Source organism: Excalfactoria chinensis, chromosome 3 (genome assembly GCF_039878825.1).
Source record: "Excalfactoria chinensis isolate bCotChi1 chromosome 3, bCotChi1.hap2, whole genome shotgun sequence".
NCBI classification, from domain to species: domain Eukaryota; kingdom Metazoa; phylum Chordata; class Aves; order Galliformes; family Phasianidae; genus Excalfactoria; species Excalfactoria chinensis.
In genome coordinates this window covers 32,636,776-32,653,392 of record NC_092827.1, presented here as the reverse complement: position 1 = coordinate 32,653,392, position 16,617 = coordinate 32,636,776, and the positions used below count along the sequence as shown (strand labels likewise).

Below are 16,617 nucleotides of genomic sequence, written 5' to 3'. Positions count from 1 at the left end.
CATTTATAAAAACAAACTGCATTCTTTGTGGCAGATTTTTTTGTTCTTTCTTTCTTTTTCCCCCTCCTCTATTTCCATAATATTCTTATATACTAATATAGAGCCTTTACTTCCTCTAGTCATCCACAAGATGCCATCTTTTACAATATTTGAAATACAGAAAATAAAAAAGAGGAATATTAAGATCTGGCATCAGAAAATCCCTTATTTAGTAAATACAAACAATAGCAAAAGGCTGTAACTTCACCTTTACATTTTCGTTATCAGCTGCGGCATTCCAATCTGTGACAATGATTTATAATGAATCAAACTTGCAGTTCATCCATACAAAGAGGTTGTCATCATTTCCTAAAACCAATTATGATTGTCCCCAAAAGACTGGATGTCTAAGCAGCTTTCATACATTTTCCTACATACAGTTACATTCAAATTGCATAAAAATATGCTTTCAGGAATATCCTTACCTCTGAGTTAATTACTTTGATCAGGAAGAAAATGTGATAAACAGTCTTAGTTAACACGGAAAGTTGACGACATCTCTCTAGATACACTTGAATAGAAGGCTCCACCCTTTGCTGCAGTTTACTCCAGAAAAGAGTCAATTCCCTAGAACAAGAGAACAACGTTTCAAGGCCAGCAATGCAACCTCTCATTTGATCACAAGAAATGCAAAGATGAGGAGAGTTCCTATTTTGTCTTTGGGAAAATGAAAATATGAATTTACTCACATCTTATCTTACAGCTTTTATTAGTATACCCACATTATTAATATCCAATTTTAAAAGCCACCACGATGACTCAATTCCAAAAGAATCCGAGTAAAAGCAGTAATGCCACAAATTACATAATTTGTGGGCTCATTATGTGGTTTTGAAACATTTTACACTTCTGTGTTCTCAGTAATTATTAATTGCTATAGGAGAATCACTTCTCTCTGTGATACATGAATTTTTCTTGAGCTGCTTTATGAATATGAATTTAACCTGCTTTAATGAGAAATTAGGCCCCAAACCCAAACAGCAAAAGTACATTAACTCAGTACTTCATCACTGATACTAAAAGTTTTCTAAATAAGAGGTTCTCCTTACATGCAAGCAGCCAAGGGTACTGAGTATCCTACTGAATGGCGTAACCTGAAAAACTTCAGCAAAGCCCGTTAACACAAAACCCACCACTAACAGATGTTCTAATGCTACTGTATAAGAAATGGGGTGCAGAAGCACAACAAATCCAACCCTTTGGAAGCACAACTATGCTGTTAGTGGTTGGAAGCTCAGAGTCTTAACAGCCCAAAAATCTGCCAAAAAAAAGATCAGTTTGCTATCGTAACAGTGACAGCAAACCCTAAACAATAAGTATTTTCATCTATCTAGTTACTTTGGTCACAATAGTAAAGAGCACCCCCAGCTTCTAGAAATTTATCACGACAAAAAAATTTGTTATGAAACAAAGAAACAAGGGAAAAGTACTTACGCACTAATTTCATCATAAGGCTGACTACCTGCCTGCAGATATTAAATTCCTTCCTTCTACAGCATAAGATTACTGTCAGGAAAAATTACTAACCAGCTACTACTATTTGTTAATACCTCCTCATACAATGCAGCCTTCAAACTCCCCCAACAGAAGCTAATCTTACAAATACCGTTTTTTCTTTTTAAAAAAAGCTTTCAGGAAGCCTTATCTCTTTCCTGTTTAGCTCACGGATATTATCAGACAAAAAAGTCAATTTACAGCTTATGTACCAGCTCTATAGTCCCTAAACATATTTACATTGCACCAGACAAGAAACAATATTCAAACTCACCAGGCACAGTACATCTCTCCTTGCTGAAGCTGGCGAGACAAAAACGCTGCACATAAAATTAGAGCACTTTTCTCATCTCCATCAGATTCTAGGTTACAGATCATTTCTAGAGCATCTTTGCAATCTACTTCTGCAATCTGTGAGGAAAGAAAACAAGACCAAGACTAATCATGTGGTTTCACTTTCAGATAATCATTAATCTAAACCTTTGCAAAAAGAATTTATAACTTAGTGAACAGTCTACCAGACTGTGATGCAACTGAAAGAAAAACCAGTGTTTCCAAACAGTCAAAACTGATTGTGCTAACAAAAAAATCTTTCACTGAAGCTTGTTTCTTAAAGACATCAGACTCGTATCTAATGTCCCAGTCACAAACTTACAGGAGTACATCATTAATTATCCATATGCACTGCACACTTACGGTAACTAATAATAAGATAACCTGGAGCTCTAATCCAGTTCACTAGTCCCTGATGTTACTACTGGATTAATACAATAGCTGGTCATTTAATGAGTATGAAAGTTTAGCATGAACATTCCTGTATTTTTTCAAAAATTAATAAGGAAGCTGCACAGCTGAAGCAGATAACTGAATGCCTACAAGAATATTACAGTTTATACAATGTAATTTAATATAAACATTTGAGCCACAATGCAAGCAGTTAGCTTCATAGTAAAACAAAGCAAAAAAGTCACCCAGCAGTACTAGACAATTATATCAGTAATGAATCAGCACAGTTGTTGAAACTACTACAGTCTATTTTGATTCTCAGCAGACTGGTTTGATTACATCAATTAGCACATCTGGCAGGACATTCTTCAGTGTTGGCAGCTGAAGAACAACTTGGCCATTCCAACTGCACTGCTGAAAATCTCTCGAGTAATCACAAGAAATCCCAAAGCTAGAAAAAAAAGCCTCAATCCAAATAACTAGATAGTTTGGTATTTTGGATACAGTGGTAGCACAGTTTGGTTTGGCATGATTGTATCCAGATATTGCCCCATCAATTAAGCTACAATTTTGAAAAACACAACTCATTTTTTCCTCTACATTGTGGTTCTGTAAATATACAAATCACCCTCCACTGCCAGTCGTTTGAGGTTTAACAATCTCAAGGTCATCTTCTAAGGAAAACTGTTTCTCTCAGGACCTTGGAGAGGATAGATAAACATAACGGTCATACCAACTCAGACAAAGCCTGCTTCGCTCAGCACCTTCTCTCAGAGGGAGCCCATCAGTGAAAAGCTTGCTGAAGAATATGTGATGCTGATCTTAAAATAAAAGCATGCGTTTTTTCTGAACTGTTTTTCCAGTCATCAGTCTACATGGGCTTCTAGCAACGGTCTGTATAAATTGTGCCACCAAGCCTGTATGCCTCGGCATTTCACATCCTACAGATTAGAACTCTTCACATTTTTGAAGCAAACTATCAGACTAATTCAAGCTGAAAATGAGCACAAATGCTACTTTGCTGCCTGCTTTAAATGGATATAACACTATACCCTGAGTGATCTGCTTTTCCCATACTTGCATTATATTTCCATTTTCTTATACCATTCTCAAACTATGAAAGGGCTATCCCATTCAGTTCAGAAGTCCAGCCTGACACATTAATATTATATCTGCCTTCTGGCTTGTAATATGCAAACTTTCCAAAACAATTAGTACTACTACAAACTGCTGCTGTTGAAAATGCAAATATAGGCAGCCAAGGTTTGGAAATACATATATTAAGTTATCTGGGATAACTCTTGTGTGTGCCATTACAAAATCACAAAACCATGACAACACCCTAAGAAACAACGCTATCCCTTCCTTTCATCCACTGGTGTCACCATTCATTGATGGAGCCCATTCTGCTTTGGAGCAAGAGATGACTGAGTAATGAAGGAAGCATGTTTACAGGGTCACAAATTCCAAGTTTAGTAAACAAACCCAAGACCAGACAGTCCTGCCACAGCTTCCCTTATTGAGTTCCTTTGGGGATTTCCGAGTCTGTTCTGAAAAGGCCTAGAGCAGCCAGAGGCAGGAGTGTAAGATGAATCCTACCTCCCTCAGACCAAACTGCCCAGGGAAATGCTGTCATCTTAGAATTCAAAGTCTACATCTCAGGTAGGAGGCTCTTCCAACTCTAACTGCATAATTTTCATCTCTTTTCAGACCAATTTCAATATTCTTACTCCTTACTATTAGCACAAAAAGATGAAAGAGACAAAAAAAATCAGCCAAGAGATACTGTCAAAATATGGTTGGAATTAGCTTTCCCTTAAGAAGGAAAAAAGAAAAAAAAAAAAAAAAGCTCTGGGGGTGGGGTGAGAAATGAAGATGCCACCTGAAAGAATGCACAGTTACAAAGCTGTCATCTCACTTCTGACTTTTGCATTTAAAAATGATTAGAACATTTCAAACCATATGAAGTATCTGATTCCATCTTCAATTTCACCTCCTTTAAGTAAACTGTTATTTCCTGACACGGACACTTGAAAACACTGCATTTGTTGTCTGAACTGAAAGTAGCACCTAAGGACTCCATCCTACGTGCTAGGCACTTGGCAGAAAATTACAGTTAAGAATGGCAAAACCATTATCTCCATTTCACTAACAGGAACTAAGGCAGAAATCTAAATATTTTAAGTAAAATTAAATGTAGCATTGTGGTAGAGCCAGAAAATATCTACTAGGGCCTAATATTCCACTTCCACAGGTGTTTTAGCTAAGAATTATTGCAGTCTGAAAGTGCCTTAAATGAAAAGAAAATAATCAAAGTACATCAATCGTATTTAAAAACAAAGTATCTTTTACGTGAAAGTAGCCTAATTATAACTGGTGATTTCACTGTTATTAAAGAAATAAGTCTTTATTTTTTTACTTACTTCCTCCATTAGCTTTTCATTTGGTGATCCTGAACAAAGACAGACCAGGTAGGTTTGCTTGAAATTGCCTTGTGCGCTGATTTCTGGATGGTCAGAGCAGAGTTTTGCCAGGGCAGTAGCTTGTGTTAATTGCTTTGTTTTCATGAGGTGTTTGATACGCATATCCAGCAGGACAGGGCCTTCAGACACTAAAAATTCATTCACTTCAAAGAAAAACAAGTCAAAATATTACATACCAGTTTCACAGCAAATTATAGCATTAAAAGATGGCATTTACTCATTTATGGTTAGCCTACAAAACCCATACAAATAAAACAGGGTACAAAATGTATGAAGCACAGACAAAAAGCATCTTTGAAAGCTGTACTTATTTACTACAAGGATTCTCTGCTACAGTAAACCCTTCATTCTACTGTCAAGTTTTAATTCGTCCTTATTTCTTGGCAAAATAGCTGAACGCAAAACAGTTTTAAAAAGGCATATCAATGTTAAAATGTTTAGGTGCCACTTAATTATAATTCTAGAGAAAGAGGACACAAAGCTACTACTATGCTCACATCCTTCCTTATGCTTTCGTGCTCCACCACTGCTAATGCTGCTTTTTAAAGACGCTGTTACTACAGGATAAAGGTGATGAAGTACCTGAAGTTCTTTGAAATGCTGTTAAATTTTTCATATTATGCATTCATACCATGCAGTTAAACTGCTGTTTCCACTTCTACAAATATACCTCAGGTCCCATTCAGATCTTTAAGTTGTGATGAAAATTATTTCACCTTTGAAGTGTGAAGCATAACATTACACCTAAAATATTTATTTAATCTGGATAGACCCAGACAATCAGTTTTGTTCAATTCTTTTGGCATCAATCACTCCCTGTGACAAACGCTTCTACAAGCTATAGTTATATACTGCATGAAAAGAATCTTTTTAACACATTCATACACAGTACAAGCTTTGACTGCTTTCCCCACAAACCTTCTTTACCACTCTACTATGGAAAAATCAGATTTATGACATTAGGATAAACTGCTGCTCTTCACTAAATGTGATTATTTCCAGCCCTTGAGTATTTGCATCACCCCTGAAAGCACCTGGGCATATGCAATGCTCACTTCTTGATAAATACTGATAGAAACATTTGTTACATTTCTCTGAACACACTTGCATTGATTTTCACTTCCAGCATGTTGCCCATACACCCAGTTTATTATATTCCCTTCATTTCCAGTGTCCTGTTAGATCCCAATGAAACAATCAATCAATTGCAGAATCCATACAACTGATTACCTCAGACTGTTATTTAGGATATTAGTATATTGAACACAAGGCTTGTTGAAAGAAAACAACAAAACTTTAATTCTTTACTTCCTAACTTTAGTTAGCTTTTGATTCATGGCTGTCTTCCATTTTATCTCACGATTTTTCCTTTTTCTAGCTACTTACATAGGATATTACTAAAAGATTGTCTTGCAATTGAAATTAGGTCAACCATTCTCTTTAATCAGAAGCACACAAATTTAGGGCAGAGAATACAGCCTTTTGCAGACGCAGTACCAGCTAGACCTCATCATTATCTTTCACACATTTTAAGGTTTCTGGTTGAATCATATCAACCAGCTTGTTAGTTATTTGTTCAGAAATCTTCCATGCTATTACAAATGATCATCCATGGCTCACTGATGTGTAAGAGTATTCAACCAAGTAAGACTTTCTTCCTCTCTCCATGTTGATGAAGATATAAACAGTTTTCATTCAAGCTACAAGAAAGGAGGACTACAGCACACTAACAGAAAATTGGTAGGATGGTAGTCATTTCTGCATTTCTGATAAGATGATTAGACAGACACTTTCCTTTCAAATAAGCAGTGTTCTTCTGGTGTAATTTCCAGTCCTTTATTAAAAAAATATATTAAAAAAACATACTCTTGTCAACCCACAAATGACCCAGTGATTAATTACATTCAATAGTTTTAGCCTTGCTCTTCCTCCTACCAGGTAGGTACCAATAATCCCTTCGCCCACAGAGTTTACTCTGTCAGCTTCTCTGCTTCAAATAACATTTGAACATTTTACTTTATTTCTGTAACAAGATATGGGAAGACTTTAGAGACTTTAAGCTATACTGGTAATCCAGGACGTTTCACTCTGATTTAATTACGATATTAAATATTTTAGAGACTTTGCTTTAGCTACCAGGCCTCAGTATAATCCTTTCTCTTAGTGTTTTACTGCTTCTGTTAGTTTACCTTACATAATCATCAGAACATTTTCTGTTATCAGCTCAACAAGAAGCAGGAAGACCTCAGGGTTAAAGCTTCATATTACCTCTTAAGTCATTATTCTAATCCAAGTGATTATAATCATTACGGTTAACATTTGAAAGCTCACTCAAAATACAAGTTTTAATTATATTTATTTCATAGATAAACCATGCAGTGTATTTTAAGACAAAAGATAGTGCCAGGGTTCAGGGAGTAAGTCCATGGTGGTAAGCAGTCCTAAGCGTAAGACTTTGCCTGTTGATTTTTATTATTACTATTTATGTTTTATAAATGTATTTTACAGTGTGATGTCTCACTTAAGAGTTACTGCAGACCAACTGTTAGTTTAGTGTATATAACTTCATAAAAATGCTTTCCTATACTTCTTTTCAGGTCAAATCAATTAACGTTTATGAGTATAAAACCTACATCATTTGTAGTAAATACTTCAGTTTAACAGTAGCACAATTCTTTCAAGAACTACTAAGTGCTGATTTTGTGCCCTATTCACTGACATTTACAAACTCAGGTTGGTGCAAACGCATGCAAAATGCACTTAAAAATACACGATTAAAATGAGAAGAAAAAAAGATGAGCAGATGACATCTGACAGATGGTACTTTGATCTATTAACTCTGACAAACGCGGATACACTGGACTCTAACTCAATGTTTTCCCTCACATTCCCCCACGTCCCATGGACAGAGTGTCACTACCAAGTGATTTCTATGTCAAGTCTACAAGAAGTACTATGAACCTGTAATACAGGTAATGCTTACAGCATACATGAATTAAAAAAGAGAAAGGATAATCTTTGGATTAGTATCACACAAGAGCATGAATAAGCTGTGAACACGGTCTTGTAGTAACAAGTTCTCTCTGGTGGACAGTCCACATGTATATCACATTTTGGATGACTAGAAGACTTGTAGAACACAAAGCAATGATTTTTTGCCTTACTCAAAGCACTCATAATCCTACTACTCTACTCTTTGCCAATTCTTGAGTAGATATTAAATTAATCTACCAGAGACCTTTATTTCTTCACAACCTCACTCTAGCCAAGGATGAATGAAGGCAAGAGGTGAATGTACATGTGGACTATCCATCTCAAAGAACTTCAGTTACTAGTAAGTAACCTCTTAGTCATCTTCAAGCGTTAGTCCACATGTGCGTTCACACTGTGGGTGACTCTGAACTGTACTGAATACTTTCATATTTACCTGGAGCTGGGTCTCAGAATCCTTCATGCAAACAACATCTCAGCACAAGTCTGCTGAATGCAGCACCAATCCTGGATGCTTGTACGATGGCATAATGTCTGGTGAAAGGGTAAAAGAAGTTCCAGGTGGCTGCTCTGCATATACCCAGGATGAAAACACTTTTTAAAAAAATACTTTTCAATTTTTAAGTGATGTTGCTGGTATCAATTGAATTCTGGCGGTGGGTGCTCTGACTATTCAAAATAGTTCCATGCTGGCTGCTCAAATTCTAGCCTTCCCTATGATCTAATATCTTTCCCTTGACGATCTCCGAATAGGGATGGTTGTATCCTTGAACATCTCTTCAGTGGGACATTCTTCAGAAATCTGCCTACTACACTTAAACCTATGAAAAATTCAAGAACTTAATTCTTGACATCAAGGTTTAAATCTCCTAAGGATAATCAGAATCATACAAAGGGAAGAAACAAACATAACCCTCTCTTTTTATACAGTTAGATAGAACTGGATAGATCCTCCATCTGTCCTCAGTACCAGCTGAGGTGATACCAATGACAGCAGAGACAGTTCTGGAGGATTTCACAATAAATACAAGGAAATGACAATGTCTAGGATGGAAAAAAAAGGTGGCTTAAGCTGAAGAGTGCAAGTCATACTAACAGAAAGTGATAGTGGATGTGCAGCGTGTTGTTACCACTGTACAGATTCTCACACAACTCAAAATACTTAGCCATACTTCAGTTTTCAATCTTTAGGATCCTAAGCAATAAGGCTGATCAGATTAGATATCCAGTTTCAAGAAAGGTAAATTCTGATTGTTGTGCATTCAGATCAGCCATGAATTGAATCAAGATTAAAAATAAGAATGACCTAAAATTAAACATCTGATAGTTCAGAAGGCTAGTAAGACAAAAGACCCGCTCTTAAGTGAAGAATTAAGACCATCTTACTAAGGTTTCCTTCCCTAACCAATCAATGAAGCAGAGAAATAAGGAAAATGCCTCTCTCCAGATACAAGCACTAGTTGCTCATTAGTGTTCTGATGCAATCTCAAGAAAAATGACAGCCCTGCAGATGAAACTGGAACGATGGCAGATCCAGTCAACATAAAAATGCAATACAACATCTGATAGTGGTATGAAAATGGTTTTGAGTACTAAGGCAGATGAATCACTTTCAAACTTGTCAGTGATCACAGTTAGTACTGTCATCTTGAATCTAATGATGTGGATGAGATTTCATTTGCATATGTCTAAGAGGTACTTTCAGATTTCTTTCTCCTTTGGTATTGGGATTAGTTAGCTTCACTATTTGAGGTCAGGAGAAACTGGTTGAGCTGTGGTCCGCAGTGATGAATGTTACCAATATATTCATAAGGGATCTCTGTAATGATGTATGGTAATGTTGGTACTTTGCCATCTTCATGACCCACTGGGACCATGTAACTTTGGTTGATCTCTCAAGTCTCAACTGTCCATGATGCTACATAAGCCAAACTCAAAATCTGACAAATATTATTAAAAGACACAGGAGACAGGCTTAGGAATTAAAAAAGGACAAGAAAATATGCATGAACAAACAACCAGTTTATAGCACCTGAGCACACTTTTAAGAAATAATACTGTTGAGGAACCAGGATTTGAATCAAGAAGTTGCAGGTGTGGACACATAATTGCTGTGGGTGCTATTGTATAAAGACACCGATAAGGATGAGAAGCAAAAAAGAGAAACACTTTGTGGAACTGAAATGCTGAGGGGGGAAATCTGTTTTTCTTGGAACTGTGTGGACATTCTTCAAATGAGAGTATGATTCACAACATACCAAGCAGATTCAAGAAACTCAAAAGGAGATTCCTTTGGGGGCCCACAGATGATCTTTAAAGACCCTACCAACAATTCAGTTTCAGAAAATAAATTATCTTCAGAGTCACAAGTCAAGAATAACAAAAAAGTATCTAAGTATATAAAACTGTATATATAAATACACATCACACAAAAACACAATACCTATGTTCCACTTGCAGAGGTAGAGGTTTTATTTTCTTCAGAAACAACTTAAATTGATTGTCATCGTTGTAGAAGTTGTCAAAGAGGTTTATTTGGTGACATTTATCACACAATCTGGTAACTTAAGTCAGACTTCCTAACATTTATATTCACAGATGGGTTAATAAACCAGCCAATTCCAATGTTTGTCACTCAAGCAGGTGACAAAGCAAGCACTTGGGAGCGTATTTCCAATCTGAAAACATTTTATTTACATGCATACATGCAAATATGTATCTATAACATCTATAATTATTGCAATGCAGTTCATAGCAGATTTTACTATTTCATATGCTGCAGGTTCATAGTGCTGTATTAACATCTAGTAGAGAAGCAGGAATATCTATCAGCATCAAATAAATCAGTGATAGGTACACTGTTTTTGTCAGCAACAACTGAGCACCCGCTCTCTTTTTTTTTGACCTCTTTAGCGTGTGGATCCTTACAGATACAGTCATCAGAAAATTGAGCTGTGCAGTCAGGAAAAGTCAGTACTTAATGACAGGGCACTCAGAGAACAATCTTCCCAGCATTTTACAAAATTGGCACTTCTGGCTCGTATTTAAGTGGAATCTATTCAACAATCCATTCCTAAAAGTGGAAGAGTGAAAGTCCAGTAAACCAGAGTTTATACTTGCTTGACTACAATCAGAACAAATCAGATGTGTTATCCAGTCAGTTATAATCGTCTCTCACCCTATGTACGATATTTGATCAATTTGAAAGCAAAGAATTGAAAAAGCATCAGATTCTGTGATGAAACAGACAACTGATTGTGTTTCCTGCAACAGATGCAAAGAGGGAAAATGACCTTCAGGAATCAACGGCAGAGATATTCAAGATGCTAACTGACCCAAATTCCAGCAGCTGTTCATTTGCCATTTTGGCTCATTTGGTTCAGAATCTGAATGGGCTGAAATTTCTTTGGTTCCATCATAACTGAGGCTAACAAGATTGAAAATTAGATAAAATTAAGATGATGAAATAAAGAAAAAAAAACAACAGGAAAAGAGGATAGTGAATTTCAGTTTCAACTGTTACACAGTTGCTTGAGTGCATGCAAAGAAAAACAACAAAACTGGTGAAGGGACTGAAAAACAAGAGTTCTAAGGAGTGGCTGGGGGAACAAGGCCTGTTGCATTTGCAGGAGGTCTGAGGGGAAAGGTCTTTGCTCTCTAGAACTATCCCAGGCTGCAGCAAAGAGGGTATCTCTTTTCTCAGGCAACAAGGGATAGGATGTGAGGAAACAGCCTCAAGTTGCACCAGAGAAGGTTTAGACTGGATAATTTTCTCATGGAGGGGATGGTCAAGCATCGGAACAGGCTGCTCAGGACAGTGGTGGATTCCCCATTCCTGGATGGATTGGAACTAGAGATCAGGGTTCAGTAATGGGACTCAGCACATCATGGTGGTTGGATTTGATGATCTTGGAAGTTCTTTTCCAAGCTATATTATTCTAGGATCTCCAACAGACATGTACTTGTACTAATTGTTATGTAAAGTCTGCACTGATCAAATTTGGCAGATTATAGCATTCCAGTGTGACAAGCTGACTATTTTAACAGCTGAGATCTCCTGTAACAGCAAAGAACAAATCCTGGAAGCAAAGTCTGCAAATACTCTGGAGACTGTAATACTGAAATTAATGTAGAATGTCTTGTACATTGTCCTCATTATCTGAATAGGGGGGTAAACACTGCTTTTGAATATAGGGAAGCCACACAAACTCATAAGCACCAAGCACACAGGGTTTTTTTATGCTTACTTTTTAAAATTTAAATCTGTTTTTTATTGAACAGAGCTCTAAGTCAAGAAACTCATCAGTACCTTCAAAATTCTCCTCCTCCCAAAGCTGTGTACAGTGGTGATGCTTTGCAGAAGGGGTAACGCTCGCTTTTGATGACATTTTATCATGACATGTAATCTTGTGCAATTTAGGGAAGCAGAACTTTGCACCATCAAGAGAAGTAATAATTCTAACAGGAGTCACTCAAAAGGGCAGTCAGTCCTTGGAAGAAGCATTCTTGAATATAAAACATTCAGAGCTAAAAGGAACCCTGTAGTGTCAGTAGATTTGTTAGGAAAACACTGATAAGATGAATTCTCATCACAACAAGATTCACAAGTGAGTTCTGAAAGAACTCAAATACAAGGCAACCAAACACTAATTCCACTTGTCTCTTAGCAGTATCTTACTGCTGCTAAAAGATGGTTGATATGGAGACTCTAAAACCACATTCCAATCTAACATCTATACAATATAAATAATATATTATCAGAAGTGACAAAATGCAAATCTTGAGTAAGGATGGATCTGTAAAAAACATCGTATTATATATTCCTTGCACTTATCAGAGGGAGTTATGAGAATGTGGGTAAGAGAGATCCAGTTAATTTTCTAAATGTATTAAAGGAAGTCTTTAAAAGCCTGTAAAGACAATAAGCAATCTCGGTATTAGAAACCAGATACTTACATGGATAAATTAGAAGTTGAATGAAGAGAAAGAAGAAAGACTCTGTGAATTCACTGAGGACCCTTACTAGCACTTATATAAATATTTGGAAAATGGAGTCACAAAGTGACAAAATATGCCGATAATACATTAAAATAAGTCAACTGTAGAAGACCGAAGAGGACTGCATTCTAGTAGGTGACATAACAACCAAAACGCAAATGCTGATTTAAAAAACCCACATGATTTCTGACGGAAAAAATCCCACAATCATAACTTTATATGCAGGAAGGTAGATTGTGCCCTAACGAAATACCCTAAATCTGTGAAACACAAACTACTACTCAGTAAACAAAGTGGAACTGAAACAGCTTTAAGAAAATGCTGCTTCAGTGCTCAGTCAAAAAGAAAGTCTAATATTAGGAAACCATATGATAGGGACACTGAATGAAGTGAGAATTCAGTACATGTACATCTTGACTACTGAATAAACCTCGGCCTTTTCTATCAGAAATGGCCAGTGAAGTTGGAAGACGGCATGGAAGACTAAGAACACCACAGTAGAGAGACAAGCAGCGTAACAAATCACATCTTACTGAAAAGATGCATTCCTTAGAAGATGCAAGTAATAGTTAACTTTTTCATAAGTAGAGAATATCACACAATGAGCAGGTGTTATGCTAAATGTAGGAGAAGCTACTTGAGAACTGTGCAATTCTGCCACAGATGCTTAGATGTGATGGTTCATACAGATTCTAAAACCAATTAGGCAGCCTCAAAGAATAAAAAAAATCAGTCAAGACTTATTAACACAGATACAGCAATGCTGAATTGCAAATCATTGGCACCTGCAACAAGAAAGCAGGAAAATAACACTGCACACCTATGTTGTTTGTGCTTTGCTCCTTACGCAACTGCTGTTCACCAATCTCCAAACTCTGGTCTAAATTAATATTCAGTAACGTGTCACTTTGCATTTCATAGCTGCATAAATGCCATACTCATTTTAAACTTAATTCTGTTTTTTATGTCAAATGGTTGTTGTATAGCAAAACTGAACTTACCTAATTTGAAAATACATCATCTCCCCTCACACAGCTTACAGAGATCTCCAGCTATGATCATACTTTATGCAAGTTACTAACACTACATTACTGATACATTCTTATGAACATACTGTTTTATTAACTCCAATAATGCTGCAAATATTTTACTTATACAGCTTATACATGAATCACAACCTATACTGAACAAAAAGCTTATTTATGAAAATAATATTTCAATGCATTAAAATACATTTTTTCCCCAATGATTGTTTTAAATGTTACCTTTCTCGGGATCCAACTGCTCCTGGGAAAGAATACCACACAATACTGGGTTCTTCCACACTCCCTTCTCTTGAGTAAGTGTAGTTAAAATATGCAGTTCCCGGCTGCCATTTTCCATCAAGTTTTTATGAGCCACCTGAAGAATATATTTTATGACAAAACGTGTTATTAAAAAGAAAAACATTTTATATCTTACGTAAAAACAAAAATGTGCTTCCCTCTTGAAAACTGAGGATGAAAAAGTCTCTTGTACATGTATTGGTGTGGCACCAACTGTAAGACCTGATGGTTCTACTCAAATATGATGAAGGTAGACTGAATTACTAAAATTAACTGTAATATTTCCTCCTACACTTCAGTAACAGGATTAGATCTGGAAGCAGGGTTCTATTTGGGAGCAAATAAATTGACTGAAAACTCTGAGAATTACATAGCAGTGCACAATTAATGCTAGTCCTGAAGGAGGAAATTGCTCATTTCAATCTCTTCACATTTCTTTTACTTTCCCACCTGCTCTGAAGGTGATGGAGCCTCCCAGCATAAACATGTCACTTAGGAGTTAATCTGCATTAGACAGATGCTAGTAAAAAATCACTCCGAAAATCACCTTTGGATTTTCCTTTACTATTTAGGCTGAAAATTATCAAGTAATTGTATCTCGTCTTTTTCTCTGTTATTATTTCTACCCCACTACAAATTTTGATAAATTACAGAATATCCCACGTTGGAAGGGACCAGTGAGAATCACTGATAAAAATACTGAAGAGAACTGGCCATAAAATTGAGAACACCACTAGTGACTGGCTGCAAGCCTGATATTACCCCATTTCTACAACCCTTTGAGCCCTATCCTTACACCAATTGTTCACTCATCATATTTGTACACACCTAGCTGCGTGTTGGACATTCTGTCCAGAAGGATACCATGAGGGAAAGTATCAGAAGTTTTTTAGAATCCACAAAACTCCCATTCTCTTTTTTCACTAAATATGTAACCTAATCATAAAAGGATGTTAAGCTGGTAATGCATGACTTCATAAATCCATATTGGCTTTGACCAAACTAATTGTCATGTAAGTATTTTTCAATAACTCACGAAGTAATATTCTTCATACTAATGCCAGGCATGAAAGTGAGACTGAGGCCTATAACTGCCAGACTCTTCCTTTTTGCCTGCTTTGAAAACTGGAATAACATTTGCTAGCTCCCAGTCCACTGAGAAGCACAATTTGTTTCAACTCCCTTGGCTGAAAGCAGAGCTCTAATTCTTAACCAAGTGCCCTGTAGAATATCTAACCACCTGGAAGCCTTGATAGATGTTGTTAAGATACATCATTCAAAAACTAAACCTCAAGTGCACAACAGTAAACAGTAAAAAATAACTTACACAATATAATTCCACATATAACAGGTTTTTTTTTTTGTCTTTTTTCTTAAAAGAAGTATACTTTAAAGCATGAACTTTCTTTCACATATTTATAAGGAGTTTTTCTCCAAAGCTGCTACATGAACTATGACACAGACAAGCGATACAACTGATAGCCATTGTTTCAAAGTATTTGGAACTTAAGCTGAAGGGCTCGATCTTTATCATTCAACAGGAAACAAGTCTTCAGGCATACTACATAATGTCCTTACATTTCCAACACATTTTTAAAAGCTAACAAGTCTTCATCGCTCAAACTCACCTGTACAAAAGCCTGAAATTCTTCCCATTTACTTTCAGGTAAATCAAGGGGCAGACATAGCAGAAGTTCAATACAGCTTCTGGAAGGCAAATATGAATATTATTTGAATTTATTTATTTATTTATTTATTTATTTGCTTTTAAAATGCATAATAAATAGTTTTTAATTCTAGTATCCAAATACCCATTTGCTTAAAATGCCAAAGTTGCAATACACTTTATTTTGTTTGAGCAGATAAAGGGAAGGTGGTCTTGGATGCTTTTGCATAATTTAGAAAAGCAGTCTCTCTAAAAAAAAGTAATTCCAACAAAAAACAAGAACAAATAAAAGGGTTTTTTCACTGAAGTCCAACTACTTGTTAACAACTGTATAAATTGATGTATTTTCACACTGCATGTGGATCAACACTAACATTGTACTTCAAGTTAGGGACAATGGCTTGTCCTAGATCGGAGGAGTCCTAAAGACTGCTACATCTCCAATAAAGACATTCTTTCTCATACACAGCATTCACCATGAGGAAGGAAAATGATTCCCAGTTGCACTGGGGCTGGCTAGGATGGAGTTATTATTCTTCACGTCAGCTTGTACAGTATTTTGACCAAAACAATGATTTTAACAGCCATTTTAGCTTCTGTTCCATGCTGCTCGTACAGCATCAAGGCCCTTGCTTTCTCACTCTGCCCCTCAGTGAATAGACTGTGGGATGTGCAAGAGACTGGGAGAGGGCACATGCAGGAAGATGACTTCAACCAACCAAAGAAATGTTCCATGCCATGCAACATCCAGCTCAGCAATAAAAAGGGGTAAAAGGGAATTTACAAAGGTTACCTGTCTCATACAGAGGAACTGGCTGAGCATCAGTCTACCTGTGAGAAGCGTTATGTGACTGCCTTTGAATCGCTTGTTTTGTTCAGTTTTCTTCTTCCACTT

At 36.5% G+C, this 16,617-nt stretch overlaps 1 protein-coding gene across 2 annotated transcripts in view; it reads right to left on the bottom strand.

Annotated features, from left to right (window-relative positions):
- ZNF292 (zinc finger protein 292) overlaps positions 1-16,617 on the bottom strand; it is a 53,489-nt gene that overhangs the window by 10,753 nt on the left and 26,119 nt on the right. The window contains exons 3-7 of one of the 2 annotated variants that reach the window (XM_072332109.1): positions 15,685-15,763; positions 13,997-14,132; positions 4,683-4,885; positions 1,808-1,944; positions 465-606 (exon numbers count right to left, since the gene is read on the bottom strand). In XM_072332109.1, the coding sequence (XP_072188210.1) occupies positions 465-606; positions 1,808-1,944; positions 4,683-4,885; positions 13,997-14,132; positions 15,685-15,763 (697 nt within the window). Of the gene's footprint in view, positions 1-464; positions 607-1,807; positions 1,945-4,682; positions 4,886-8,169; positions 8,270-13,996; positions 14,133-15,684; positions 15,764-16,617 lie in introns of those variants that run through there. The other variant, XM_072332110.1, reaches the window with a different exon arrangement.